Source organism: Podarcis erhardii (assembly GCF_964252035.2).
Source record: "Podarcis erhardii genome assembly, chromosome: 10".
NCBI lineage: Eukaryota > Metazoa > Chordata > Lepidosauria > Squamata > Lacertidae > Podarcis > Podarcis erhardii.
This window is the reverse complement of record NC_138500.1, coordinates 6,979,043-6,993,550: the sequence shown is the minus strand read 5'-3', so window position 1 is coordinate 6,993,550 and position 14,508 is coordinate 6,979,043. Positions and strand designations below refer to the sequence as shown.

At 44.7% G+C, this 14,508-nt stretch overlaps 1 protein-coding gene across 1 annotated transcript in view; it reads left to right on the top strand.

The window, feature by feature from the left end:
- The window catches only part of EXOC4 (exocyst complex component 4), a 361,468-nt gene that overhangs the window by 305,261 nt on the left and 41,699 nt on the right, over nt 1-14,508 (top strand). Inside the window, exons 13-14 of the mRNA XM_081879704.1 lie at nt 390-545; nt 2,227-2,405. Of these exons, the coding sequence (XP_081735830.1) occupies nt 390-545; nt 2,227-2,405 (335 nt within the window). The remainder of the gene's footprint in view (nt 1-389; nt 546-2,226; nt 2,406-14,508) is intronic.

Sequence of the window (14,508 nt, the reverse complement as noted above, 5' to 3'; positions counted from 1 at the left end):
ATCGCTACCTGCCCCCGCCCCACTCACCTTTCCCCCTCCACCTCCCCCCCCTTTTCTCCCTATTGAAACACTAATGTCTCAACAAATGAAACTGATCTGTAAAAATGTAACTTGGAAAGAAAGAGAGATTGCTCAAACTTTTGTAAACCAAGAAAATCTTTAATAATAATAATAATAATAATAATAATAATAATAATAATAATAATAATAGAGTTGATTATAATTGTCTCTACGGTATGGTATAGGGGCACACTTTATTCCACAGCCTGGGCACCCTTCACATTTGAGTGATGGTTTATTTATTTATTTCATAATGTGAGCTGGAATATCAAATAATCAGGAAATACACCTCACCTCTTCCTTACATCACCATTTCTCATTTGATGTAGGAGCATTGTTCAATCTGATGAAAAGCTGGTCATCAGTGCGTCTTGGGCAAAAGATGATGATATCACCAGACTCCTGAAGTCTCTTCCAAACTGGATCAACATGGCCCAGCCCAAGCAATTGCGACCAAAGAGGGAGGAAGAGGAGGACTTCATAAGGTAAATTATTCCTAAAATGATCCTAAATGGTAGTGGCAACAACAGGTAGCCTTGCCATGAATGGGTTGTCTTATCTTTCAGGGCAGACAAGCGTAGCCCTCAAATTCCTTTGAGTGTGCAGGATGAATTTCTTCAGGGTTGCCTGTTGCCAGGAAATAGATCTGAACTGTGGAGGGTTCCCTTTGGGCATTGTAAGTTACTTAATAATGTGTGTTTCTTTAGTGGATGACTCAGTGTTTGACCGCCTGACCCCGTGATCAATTTTACTAGCCTTCTCTGTCCAGCCGCCCAGCCCCTCCCTCTGGGACATCCGAAAAAGCCTGTTCATGAGCTACTAAGTTGTTTTAGAAATCCCTCGTGATGAATGAGAGGCTTGTTATTACAACTTACCGGAATCCATTAGGAAAATTATGTTAAGGAATTCTTCACCCTTCCTTGTAGTCTGGAGCCAGCCTGGTCGAGCTTTGAAATGGGTCACACTCCTTCACATGATTTAGAAGAAAGCATGGATTGTTGATTTGTTGTGCCACTTATTCTATTCTATTTTTTAACTTAGGGGGGAATACAACTCAAAATGATATAACATGCAAAAAGAAATATAATGCAAAAAAAGGGCTATTTCCATCTTGACAGTACATACACGTTAACTTGCTGCAGGTATAAATTTTGTAATGAAGTTGTGTCTCTTCTTCTTCTTCTTCTTCTTCTTCTTCTTCTTCTTCTTCTTCTTCTTCAAAACAACACATTTATTCAAAAGTTACACTACAGCTTTGTCCACTGCCATAATACTACAAAATGATCACTCCAATCTTGTTTTGACCTCCTGTTGTTTGATTCTTGTTTTCAATGTCTGGACATGAGCTGCTTCTAGCTGAATAAAAGGTAAAGGTAAAGGTACCCCTGCCCGCACGGGCCAGTCATGTCCGACTCTAGGGTTGTGCGCTCATCTCGCTTAAGAGGCCAGGAGCCGGTGCCGTCCGAAGACACTTCCGGGTCACGTGGCCAGCATGACGAAGCTGCAGGTGGCGAGCCAGCACCAGTGCAGCACACAGAAACGCCGTTTACCTTCCCGCTATAAAGCGGTACCTATTTATCTACTTGCACTTTGATGTGCTTTCGAACTGCTAGGTTGGCAGGAGCTGGGACCGAAAGACGGGAGCTCACCCCGCCGCGGGGATTCGAACCGCCGACCTTACGATCGGCAAGTCCTAGGCACTGAGGTTTTACCCACAGCGCCACCCGCGTCTAGCTGAATAGTGGGATCAAATCATTTAAAATACATTAAACTTCAGTAAAAATGAGTCGGATCCAGATTTAGTTGTGCTTTAGTCCTGTTGAAATCAGTGAGGCAAGTGAATCACGACTAGCATGGATTTCAGTGAGGCTAGAATTCAGATTATCCTGGTGTCTGATCTTTTCTTACTCGGTACAGATCTAGCCTCAAAACTCCATTGTAACGTCGCTGGTTGCACTGATAAATAATACATTCAGGTTATTCCAGTTTTAGGAATCAAAAGCACCTGACAGGCTGATGTGGGAGCAGCATGGGCTCAGATGGACATGTAAAATCCCACACCAGGAACAGCCCTTTAGACAAATCTGACTGAGAAAATCCTTTTCTTTGCACTATTGTTGAGTTCTGTATTAATTTTATATGTGCCTTGTGTTTTTCTTGTTCTAGAACCGCCTTTGGCAAAGAATCCGAAGTGCTCATTGGGAACCTGGGTGATAAACTGATTCCCACACAAGAGATTCTCTCTGATGTCAGCGACCTGAAGGCCTTGGCCAATATGCATGAAAGTTTGGAATGGCTCTCCAGCCGTATGAAGGCAGCTTTCTCCAACCTTCCAGTGGCACAAAGTGAGTCAACTCTAGACAAATAAATCCCTCTTTTCCCAGGCCTTTGACTAATTCATGGGTTGGCAAACTAAGGCCCGGGGGCCGGATTCGGCCCAGTCGCCTTCTAAATCTGGCCTACGGACGGTTTGGGAATCAGTGTGTTTTTACATGAGTAGAATGTGTCCTTTTATTTAAAATGCATCTCTGGGTTATTTGTGGGGCATAGGAATTTGTTCATCCCCCCCCCCCAAAAAAAATATAGTCCGGCCCCCCACAAGGTCTGAGAGACAGTGGACCGGCCCCCTGCTGAAAAAGTTTGCTGACCCCTGGGCTAATTAAACAATTTGATGTCCTTTTAAACTGTGGGAGGTGTTGTTTTTGGTTGTTACTACAGGGAAGGGTCGTAGCTCAGTGCATCTGCCTTGCAGAAGGTCCTGGGATCAGTCCCCAGTATCCCCAGCTAGGGCTGGGAATGAGAGCTGCTGCCAGTCAGTGTGGACAATACTGAGCTAAATGGACCCAATGGTACAACAGAGCACAAAGCAGCTTCCTATGTTCCCAACACCTTGAGCTCCTCAGCTCCTGCAGTCTGGGACCCCACAGCTAATTCTCCCGTGGAGTCTGGGACCCCACAGCTAATTCTCCCCTGGCCTCCTCGCTGGCCCAAGTAGGACTAATTCAGCCAACTAGCCTTGGTGACTGTCTAATGTTTATTGGATGGATTTCCCCAAAATTGATTTTTGAACTTTGAATTTTATTGTTATTCATGCTTTTATACTGTATTTTATGCTGCTTCTATGTTGTATTACAATTAAGTGTTTTAAATTTGTTGTTAGCTGCCCTGAGCACGGTTTTCTGAACCGGGAAGGGCGGGGTATAAATAAAAATTCATTTATTATTTATTTATTCTTCTTTTTTTTACAGTATTTGTACAATATACAAACTGGGCTGAGTGACTTTATAGTTAATCTGTCAAAGGCCTCCCCTTCCTACAGATAAAAATTCAATAACCTTTTTTTCTGTGTCTCTGCCACAATTATCACTCATTTAAAACCAGCCCAGCTAATGGAGTGTTTTATCACACCCCACAGTCTCTCCCTCGTTCATTATTTAGTGTTTGCTAAGCTGATGGCACTTCCACAGCTCTCCCCTTATCTGTGCTTCTTCAGAATTGGATTTTTGTATTTTCCAAACCAGTCAGATATGACACAGTCATTTTTGTCTTCTCCTGGTTTGTTTTTCCTCTTCCTCTTCCTTCTCTTCCCCCGCCCGCAAAGAATGCAAACTTTACTCTTAGCAATAACTGTTTGGATGCTAAGGTTGCAGCATGTAGCTAAACTCAACAGAGTGCTCAAGCAAATTCTTTTTCATTCATTGATTTCAATTTTGCATTCACCACTTCCTGAGAACTTGGGTCTGGTGGTGATATTTGAAAACAAAAACTATGTCAAAGAGCTGAATTGTATTGAGTTTATGGCGGAGAAGCCTTTGCTACTGACTGGCTGAGCAGGAATGTTGTCTTAGAATGTTCAGTTGTTCAGGAAGCAAAGCAGTTTGCAGGCCAACAACTGTGAGGAAAGGGTAAGCTGTCATTTTTGCTGGGAATAAAACTTCTCACAGATTCAGGCTAGAGACTTAGCAGAGGTCCCAAGGAGTAGTGAAGCTAAGGGACATGGAGATAAGAGACCAGGAGGCTGAAGGCAGAGGGGAGAATAAGATGTGAACATTCCACAAGCAAATTAGGTTGAGTACGGAATGAGTAGAAATCGAATGTGCAACAATCTAACCTCCACGTAAACTTTGTGCATGCAAATCAGAGCGGATGCTCAATAAATCTAGGCTAAATGCAAGCAGCTTTTAAGCATTTCCCTCTTTGTTTCATGAGTGTGTCATGTTATCCGCCCAGTTTCAAATCTTCCATATCTGGGTAAGGTAATTGAGAGAGCGGTTGCTGAACAGCTTGGTAGGTTTCTGGAGGAAACATCGGCTTTAGATCCATTTCAGTCCGGTTTCCGTCCTGGTTTTGGGACGGAGACGGCTCTGGTTGCCCTAACAGATAATCTCCGTAGACAACTGGATCAAGGCGGGTCAGGACTGCTGATCCTTTTAGATTTGTCAGCAGCCTTTGACATGGTCGATCATGATCTTCTGGACCACCGCCTCGCAGACGTGGGGATACAGGGCATAGCCCGTAACTGGTTGTGCTCTTTTATCTCTGGTCGGGGACAGAGGGTGGCACTAGGGAGGGAAATGTCGTCGCGCCACTCCTTGGTGTGTGGAGTGCCACAGGGCGCAATTCTCTCCCCGATGCTTTTTAACATCTTTATGCACTCCCTTGCCCAGATTATCTGGAGCTTTGGGCTGGGCTGTCACCAATATGTTGATGACACTCAGCTCTATCTGCTGATGGATGGCCACACCGACTCGGCCCCGAACACACTGACCAGATGCTTGGAAGCTGTGGCTGGATGGTTTCGTGGGAGCCGATTGAAACTAAATCCTTCGAAGACAGAGGTCCTATGGCTGGGTCGGGATGGCATGGGGATGAGGGACCAACTCCCTTCTCTTGCGGGGGCCCAATTAGTGCCATTGCCTTCCGTTAAGAGTTTGGGTGTAATCCTTGACGCCTCCCTTTCCACGGAGGCACAGGTTACAACAACAGCCAAGGCGACATTTTCCCACCTTCACCGCATCAAGCAGTTGGTCCCTTACCTTTCCCGCCCTGACCTGGCCACAGTGATCCATGTGACGGTCATCTCCAGGCTTGACTACCGTAATTCGCTCTACGTGGGGCTGCCCTTGAAGCTGACCCAGAAACTCCAGAGGGTGCAGAATGCTGCAGCGAGGCTCCTCACCGGGTCTCTGCCATGGGAGCATATTCACCCAGTGCTTTTCAAGCTGCACTGGCTCCCCGTGGAGTACAGGGTCAGATATAAGGTGCTGCTTTTGACTTTTAAAGCCCTTCACGGCCTAGGACCCTCGTACCTAGGGGATCGCCTCTGCCTGTATACCCCACGGAGAGCCTCAAGGTTCGTAAATAGCAACACCTTAGTGGTCCCAGGCCCTAAGGAAGTTAGATTGGCTTCAACCAGAGCCAGGGCCTTTTCAACTCTGGCTCCGGCCTGGTGGAACGCTCTGTCTCATGAGACCAGGGCCCTGCAGGATCTGATTTCTTTCCGCAGGGCCTGTAAGACAGAGTTGTTCCACCTGGCCTTTGGCTTGGAGCCAATTTGATTCCCTCCCCCTCTTTCTTTTTTCCTTTCCTTCTCCTCCTGCGATGAGGCTGCATTTTAATATTTTAATGTTTCAATATTTTAATGTTGTATTTTAATTTTGTTTTTAACTTGTAATCATTCAACTTAAATGAACTTGGCTGGGGAGGGCGGGGTATAAATAAAAATTTACTATTATTATTATTATTATTATTATTATTATTATTATTATTATGTTATCTGCAGACTTTGGAATTCTGTGCTAATACAGCATTCAGAATATTGTCCTTGTGAACTGCATCTGTATACTGTGGGGATCTCTTCCCTCCTGGACTATCCTATGGCCTTCATCTAGACTGTATTTTGGTGTGGCACCTTACTGTGCAAACACAAAGAGTGTGAGCTGAGCACAGTGTTCCCCAGATTTCTAGTCACTGAGGCAGGCTTTTCCAGAATTAAAACTGAGAGCATGGTGGAAAGGTATTAGAAAAGCATGCGGAGATAGGAATTGCCATATGGAGGCTCAACACCAGACACACACACACACACACACACACACACACACCCCACATGGCATACAGAGACACAACTCATCATCTTTAAAGGAGAATCAGATTTTGACTCTTTATCTCACAAACCTCTTGCATCTCTTCTTTTGGGGCCTGGGATGCTAGTTTTAAAATTACCCTTTAGTAAATTTGAGCAGCCAGTTAATGCAGAGTGGGGAGAGAGAAAGAGGGTTAGCGCAAGAACAGAATTGCCTTTTCTCCCCAGAGAAACCGTCAGGAGCAGGGTTGGGACAGTTGCTTCGCATGGCGTGTTGATATGCATAATCCTGTGTATACCCAAAGATTTATTGTGCCCAGCATAATCGCTCATTAGGAGTGTTGTCTCTGTCTCCTGTCCCTATTTAGGGAGGATTACAGGTTGCTTCAGGTTAATAAACCTTGAATATTTCTTGGTATTTAACATTGGCTGGCTGGCTACCTGAAAGCTTACCTTTCTAGAATTCCTGTTTTTGAGTGCAGGTTCATTTTCTGAAGATCTGGGGAACAACTGCTTGTGCGAAAGTTCAGGCTGTGTGCGGAGAATAAGTCCGTACAAGAAACATGATGAGTTGGCTGTAGTGACCATTTCCCTTTCCTCGCACAGCCATTTTCCCAGTGGGCAGCTAGGCAGCAGCTACTTAGCACCTGTCCTCAACTGCTCCTTTACCATGGTGTGCTTCCATGCTAGAGAATCCAAAGTGCAACCCTAAAACGCTTCAAGATGCTATCTTGTACCTTCACATTGTGTTTCTGGGCCATAAGCAGTCTGGGGAGCCAGAGATAGCCAAGTGGGCAGGGACACAAGGCAGACTGCTGCCTGATCAAAACCTAAGCCAGACTCAGGAGCTTCTGTTGCTGCTAGAACTAGAGGGAGCCACTGTGGAATCAGGAGGACATCGTAGGCCCAGGAATGCTTCATGCAGCAGAGCATAGATCCAGAAGTTCCCAATTCTATCTCCAGACTCCTGACATTTCTAAAGAAGGGGCAGTGTGTGGCATTAATATGCTTTGTGTGTGCATGCAGATCACCCTAGAATATGTTTATGTTTGTTTAAGTCTCCGTTCATTATGATTTTCCTACCTTCTGGGATTTCTAAGCCCATTATGTGAATGTTGAGGCACTGATATCAAGATTTAAACCAGCACGGCTAAATTCACCAAGAGTGGTGGTGGTGGTGATTAATTCATGATTTGGGCTGTGTTAGGAATGTTCGTGGACACTGATCCTCAATTCTCTTTTTTATATTTTCTGATATCAGATTTTATATTGCAAACCACCAACAAGAATCTGCAAAGCCAGGTGCCCCACTTTCGGTAAATGTTCTTCCACTGTATTATTTTGTTTTTAAGAGATTTAATAGTACAGTCCTTTCCACCCAAACTCAGCCCCTACATCAGCTAAAGGGGGAGTTGGTTCTTCAGCTGGTGGATTCGTCTTTTAACCAAGAAACCATCTTCCTTCCCATCCTTGTGCAATCAAGGCCCTGATTATGTTGATTGCCTCTGCATTAATAAGCACTGATCATCTTGTGAGTGTGTTATCTGAAAGAGGAGCACACCCAGAGCTGTTAGCTTTTTAAGAGTTTGCTTTGAGTCCTACTTTTACCTCATCTGGCTGAATTAATATTCTTCTTTTTTGTAGCAGAGGCTCCTTATCAGTAGATAATTGTCAGGGGTGCTTCTCAGCCAAAAGAATGCACATGGCAGATAGTTAAGTATTTATTGTCCAAGATAACACTTAACAATTGCTTCTACAGCTCTGGAAATGTACGCACACCAATCTAACAACTAGAGTGTTTGTTGTGGGGGAGGAAGGGAAAGGAGAATGTTAGCCGCTTTGAGACTCCTTCGGGTAGCGATAAAGCGGGATATCAAATCCAAACTACTACTCCTCTTCTTCTTCTTCTTCTTCTTCTTCTTCTTCTTCTTCTTCTTCTTTTTCTTCTTCTTCTTCTTCTTCTTCTTCTTCCCATGCAAACTTAGCAGATCTCACCTATGTTGTGCTATGTGACAATGGTGCCTTTCATTGCTGAATGCACTTCTTGAGCTGTTTTATTCTGAACTTACTGTGCTGTGCATGTCCATTGCCTTGAAATTCTTTTGAGACTCACACGTTTGATAAATAAAATAAACATGGCACAAGAAAAGCACCTGGTAGGTTGCTTCTGGGTCATGGAAAGGGGCCGACAGTTTACTCAGGAACGGACCAAGCTTTAGAGAACTTAGAAAGTGTTTATGGAGTCTCTGCATGAGCCGGAATTAACTGCTGAGAAAAAAATAAGGTATCATTTCTCCCTTGCCGCACCACACTCTATAGTTCGCGAACCTGTCACCCTGAAGTCCAGCCGCGCAGTTTCTGCAGCCAGAGTTTTGATTACACCACCAACTCAGTTGCATATGTGATAGTTCTCCACGTATATGGAGGGTTAGGAGGTTGAAGGGCGGGGAGGGGGGAGGGGAGGAAAGTAGGACAAGGAGCAATTAGCGTAATCATAACCTCAAGCGCGAGCGTTGATCCCAGGACACAAGATCAATCTCCAGGAGAGCAAGATGTGCAGTGTCTGGGAAGGAAGGCTATCAACTCTGTGCACTGGAGGCTGGAGAGCTGATTTCTAATTCTCTGGCTGTTAAATATTTGATGCAGAGGTTCAGGAGGGCTCCGGCTGCTAATAACCTCTGCATCAATCTTTTTTCTAAGGCCCCACTAAGAAGTTGGACCGTCGCTGAGGGAGGAAAAAATAGAGAGGAACGTTCTCTGCCCAGTGTCCTTGGTAGGATCTCTGCAGGTTCAGCACCAAGCCAGGCTGGAAGAGGATACGGTTTGGCTTCTTTAGTCACTGTCCCAAGAACGTAGAAGGCAAGACTAGCCTGCTCATGGCGTTTAAGGGCCAGCAGTCTCCAAGGCCAGATTGCACTGAATCCAGTGTGAACAGTTGGACCTGAAGGAAGGAAGGTGCAAGTGGAACAGTGCTAAGCATTTTCAGTTTCCTGCCTGGTGGCAATGCAACTCAAAGCCTTGCTATTCTTGCCCTGCTCTACCTACCTACCTACCTACCTATTTCTTTACAGTGGTACCTCGGGTTACAGACGTTTCAGGTTACAGATGCTTCAGGTTACAGACTCTGCTAACTCAGAAATAGTTAAGAACTTTGCTTCAGGATGAGAACAGTGGCAGCGGGAGGCCCCATTAGCTAAAGTGATACCTCATGTTAGGAACAGTTTCAGGTTAAGAACGGACCTCCAGAATGAATTAAGTTCTTAACCCGAGTTACCACTGTATTTATTTTGCATACCACTCTATACCTGTAAATCTCAAGGCAATTCACAACATAAAATTACAGTGTAAAAAACACAGAATACACAACAACAACCCAATAACCCCCCCATTCCACAACAAATTTGAAAGGGTACAACAGCAACAACAACAACAAAGACAACCCCATACCCCCCCCAATTCCACAACTAATTTGAAAGTGTATCAGATGTCAATCAGCGCCAACGACCTGGTTAAAAGGGAGCATTTTTGCCTGGTATCTAAAGATATATAATGAAGGCGTCAGATAAGCCTCCTTGGAGAGAGCATTCCACAGATGGGAGCCACCACAGAAAAGGCCCCACGGGATTCACAGCAGATAAGTCTTCAAAGTGCTGGGCGGCCTCAGTCTTTTGAGGCTGTGGTGTGTCAGGGCAAGCAGTGCGTTTGTCCCACAAGACTCACATCAGATGCGATCTTCATCATGTGACGCTACATCAAAAGATCAAGCAGGGAAAGGCCATTCCCTTGGTATGATTCTGGGCCAAATCAGATGTCACCATAAGCACCTCTGCCATCCCCTTGGTAACATTCGAGTGAAGAAAATGCACGATTTGATGCCATTGTGTTCAACAGTTTTCTCTCCCAGCTGAGTCCCCACAAGAGGCAGCCTCTGAAGTGGAACTGGGGGTGAGGAGAGAAAGCTGATTGCAACAAGGTAGTCTATAAGCATTTCTCAGGAGACACAGCAAATGTGGGTCAGTGTCAGCCATATATTTATGACAATGTGTAGTTTGGCCCTCCAGGATAAACAGTTAAAATGGTGAAGAGCTGGATGAACTTGCTCATGGCTTTTAGCTAAATATGGAGGTCCAAGTAAACCGAACGTATATTTGGGAGATACTTGTAAGATTTATCGTCTGCCTGTGAGAGCTCTGGGTCAGTCCGTGGTGTCCATGGAAAAGAAAAGCACTTGAAATGTATTAGTTTAAAATACTAATAGCCGACTTACATTGCAGTGCGGCAGGGAGACGCATAAAACTTCTCTTAAAATCTACATTTATTGCAGTAATGAAACACCAACATTCATTAAGACTGGCTACTGCTGTCTGAGGTCAGGCAGACACTAAAGAATTTGTAATTCTGGCTCTAAACCAAATTATGTATTAATAAAAGATCTAATGAGGGAGAGAAAGGGAGCAAAGTCCCCTCTCAGTGGGGACTTCATAGTAAGTGAAACAAGGTAGGGGGTTAAACAAAGTCATCTCCAACTTGAGAGACTGCAGCTGCAACTTAGACGCTTAGAGCGCCCACGTTAAAATTGGTGTCAATTTACATACTTAAGACAAGGATAAGGATTCATAGAGAATAAGACTGTTGATGGCTACTAGCCAGGATGAACTTGTTCTACTTCCGCTGTCCAAGAAAGTATCAATTTATGTGACTAACAAGTGGGTTGATAGCTACTGCATTTGGGTTCTACTAGCAGACTTCCTGGAGGCAGGTAATTGGCCAATGGTTGATGGGCCTTTGGCCTGATCCAGTTACCGGTGCCTTCTGAATTTCTTATGCTTTAGTGTCATAGAATTCCCCTTCATGGATCACTGCCTTGCCGTGGCGAAGGGGCTTGAAGAACTCAGAGAAGCTATGAACTATGCCGAGCAGGGCACCCAAGATGAACAGGTCATAGTGGAGAGTTTTGACCAAACGTGATCCACCTGGAGGAGGAACCGGCAAGCCACTCCAGTATCCCTGCCAAGAAAACTCCATGGACAAAGACAACAGGCATATAAAAGTTATGACGCTGGAAATTGAGCCCCTCAGGTCGGAAGGCGTCCAACATGCTACTGGGGAAGAGCGGAGGACAAGTACAAGTAGATCCAGAGCTGATGAAGCGGCTGGGCTAAAGCCGAAAGGACGTTCAGTTGCGGATATGCCTGGAAGCGAAAGGAAAGTCCAATGCTGTAAAGAAAAATATTGCATAGGAACCTGGAATGTAAGAACCATGAACCTGGGTAAGTTGGATGTGGTCAAAAATGAGATGGCAAGAATAAAAATTGACATCCTGGGCATCAGTGAGCTAAAATGGACGGGAATGGGCGAATTCAGTTCGGATGACCATCATATCTACTACTGTGGGCAAGAAACCCGCAAAAGAAATGGAGTGGCCCTCATAGTCAACAAAAGAGTTGCGAAAGCAGTACTGGGTTGCAATCTCAAAAATGATAGAATGATCTCGATACGAATCCAAGGCAGACCTTTTAACATAACAGTAATCCAAGTTTATGCACCAACTACTGGTGCGGAAGAAACTGAAATTGACCAATTCTATGAAGACTTACAACACCTTATAGAAGTGACACCAAAGAAGGATGTTCTTCTCATTATAGGAGATTGGAATGCTAAAGTAGGGAACCAAGAGATAAAAGGAACAACTGGCAAGTTTGGCCTTGGAGAGCAAAACGAAGCAGGGCAAAGGCTAATAGAGTTCTGTCAAGAGAACAAGCTGGTCATCACAAACACACTTTTCCAACAACACAAGAGACGACTCTACACGTGGACATCACCAGATGGGCAGCATCGAAATCATTCTCTGCAGCCAAAGATGGAGAAGCTCGATACAGTCAGCAAAAACAAGACCTGGAGCTGACTGTGGCTCAGATCATCAGCATCTTATAGCAAAATTCAAGCTTAAACTGAAGAAAGTAGGAAAAACCACTGGGCCGGTAAGATACAATCTAAGCCAAATCCCTTATGAATACACAGGGGAAGTGAGGAACAGGTTTAAGAATTTAGATCTGCTGGACAGAGTGCCCGAAGAACTATGGATGGAGGCTCGCAACATTATACAGAAGGCAGCAATGAAAACCATCCCAATGAAAAGGAAATGCAAGAAAGCAAAGTGGCTGTCCAACGAGGCCTTACAAATAGCGGGGGAGAGAAGGCAAGCAAAATGCGAGGGAGATAGAGAAAGATACAGGAAATTGAATGCAGATTTCCAAAAAATAGCAAGGAGAGATAAGAAGGCCTTCTTAAATGAGCAATGCAAAGAAATAGAGGAAAACAACAGAATGGGAAGAACCAGAGATCTGTTCAAGAAAATTGGAGATATGAAAGGAACATTTCGTTCAAAGATTACCATAATAAAGGACAAAAGTGGTAAGGACCTAACAGAAGCAGAAGACATCAATAAGAGGTGGCAAGAATACACAGAGGAATTATACCAGAAAGATATGGATGTCTCGTACACCCCAGGTAGTGGGGTTGCTGACCTTGAGCCAGACATCCTGGAGAGTGAAGTCAAATGGGCCTTAGAAAGCACTGCAAATAACAAGGCCAGTGGAAGTGATGGTATTCCAGCTGAACTATTTAAAATTTTAAAAGATGATGCTGTTAAGGTGCTACACTCAATATGCCAGCAAGTTTGGAAAACTCAGCAGTGGCCAGAGGATTGGAGAACATCAGTCTACATCCCAATCCCAAAGAAGGGCAGTGCCAAAGAATGCTCCAACTACCACACAATTTCACTCATTTCACACGCTAGCAAGGTTATGCTTAAAATTCTACAAGGAAGGCTCAAGCAGTATGTGGACCAAGAACTCCCAGAAGTGCAAGCTGGATTTAGAAGAGGCAGAGGAACCAGAGACCAAATTGCAAACATGCGCTGGATTATGGAGAAAGCTAGAGAGTTCCAGAAAGACATCTACTTCTGCTTCATTGACTATGCAAAAGCCTTTGACTGTGCCGACCACAGCAAACTATGGCAAGCTCTTAAAGAAATGGGAGTGCCTGATCACCTCATCTGTCTCCTGAGAAATCTCTATGTGGGACAAGAAGCTACAGTTAGAACTGGATATGGAACAACTGATTGGTTCAAAATTGGGAAAGGAGTACGACAAGGCTGTATATTGTCTCCCTGCTTATTTAACTTATATGCAGAATTCATCATGCGAAAGGCTGGGCTGGATGAATCCGAAGCTGGAATTAAGATTGCCGGAAGAAATATCAACAACCTCAGATATGCAGATGACACAACCTTGATGGCAGAAAGTGAGGAGGAATTAAAGAACCTTTCATTGAGGGTGAAAGAGGAGAGCGCAAAATATGGTCTGAAGCTCAACATCAAAAAAACGAAGATCATGGCCACTGGTCCCATCACCTCCTGGCAAATAGAAGGGGAAGAAATGGAGGCAGTGAGAGATTTTACTTTCTTGGGCTCCATGATCACTGCAGATGGTGACAGCAGCCACGAAATTAAGAGACGCCTGCTTCTTGGGAGGAAAGCAATGACAAACCTAGACAGCATCTTAAAAAGTAGAGACATCACCTTGCCAACAAAGGTCCATATAGTAAAAGCTATGGTCTTCCCAGTAGTGATGTATGGAAGTGAGAGCTGGACCATAAAGAAGGCAGATTGCCGAAGAATTGATTCTTTTGAATTATGGTGCTGGAGGAGACTCTTGAGAGTCCCATGGACTGCAAGAAGAACAAACCGATCCATTCTTAAGGAAATCAGCCCTGAGTGCTCACTGGAAGGACAGATCGTGAAGCTGAGGCTCCAATACTTTGGCCACCTCATGAGAAGAGAAGACTCCCTGGAAAAGATCCTGATGTTGGGAAAGATGGAGGGCACAAGGAGAAGGGGACGACAGAGGACGAGATGGTTGGATAGTGTCTTCGAAGCTACAAACATGAGTCTGACCAAACTGCGGGAGGCAGTGGAAGACAGAAGTGCCTGGCGTGCTCTGGTCCATGGGGTCACGAAGAGTCGGACACGACTAAACGACTAAACAACAACAACAAGTGTCATAGAATTATATGATTCTACACTCCCATGCAACTCTCCAGATTTGGAAGCAGGATACGAGTAGCTATTCCTATACATTGGTTCCCTTGACTCTCGGTAGTGGCGCCTGCTCCTCCCTGTGGAACGCCCTCCCTTCAGATGTCAAGGAAATAAACAACTATCTGACTTTTAGAAGACATCTGAAGGCAGCCCTGCTTAGGGAAGCTTTTAATGTTTGATGTTGTTGCTTTTTTATTATTGTTGGTGTTCTGTTGGGAGCTGCCCAGAGTGGCTGGGGAAATCCAGCCAGATGGACAGAGGAATA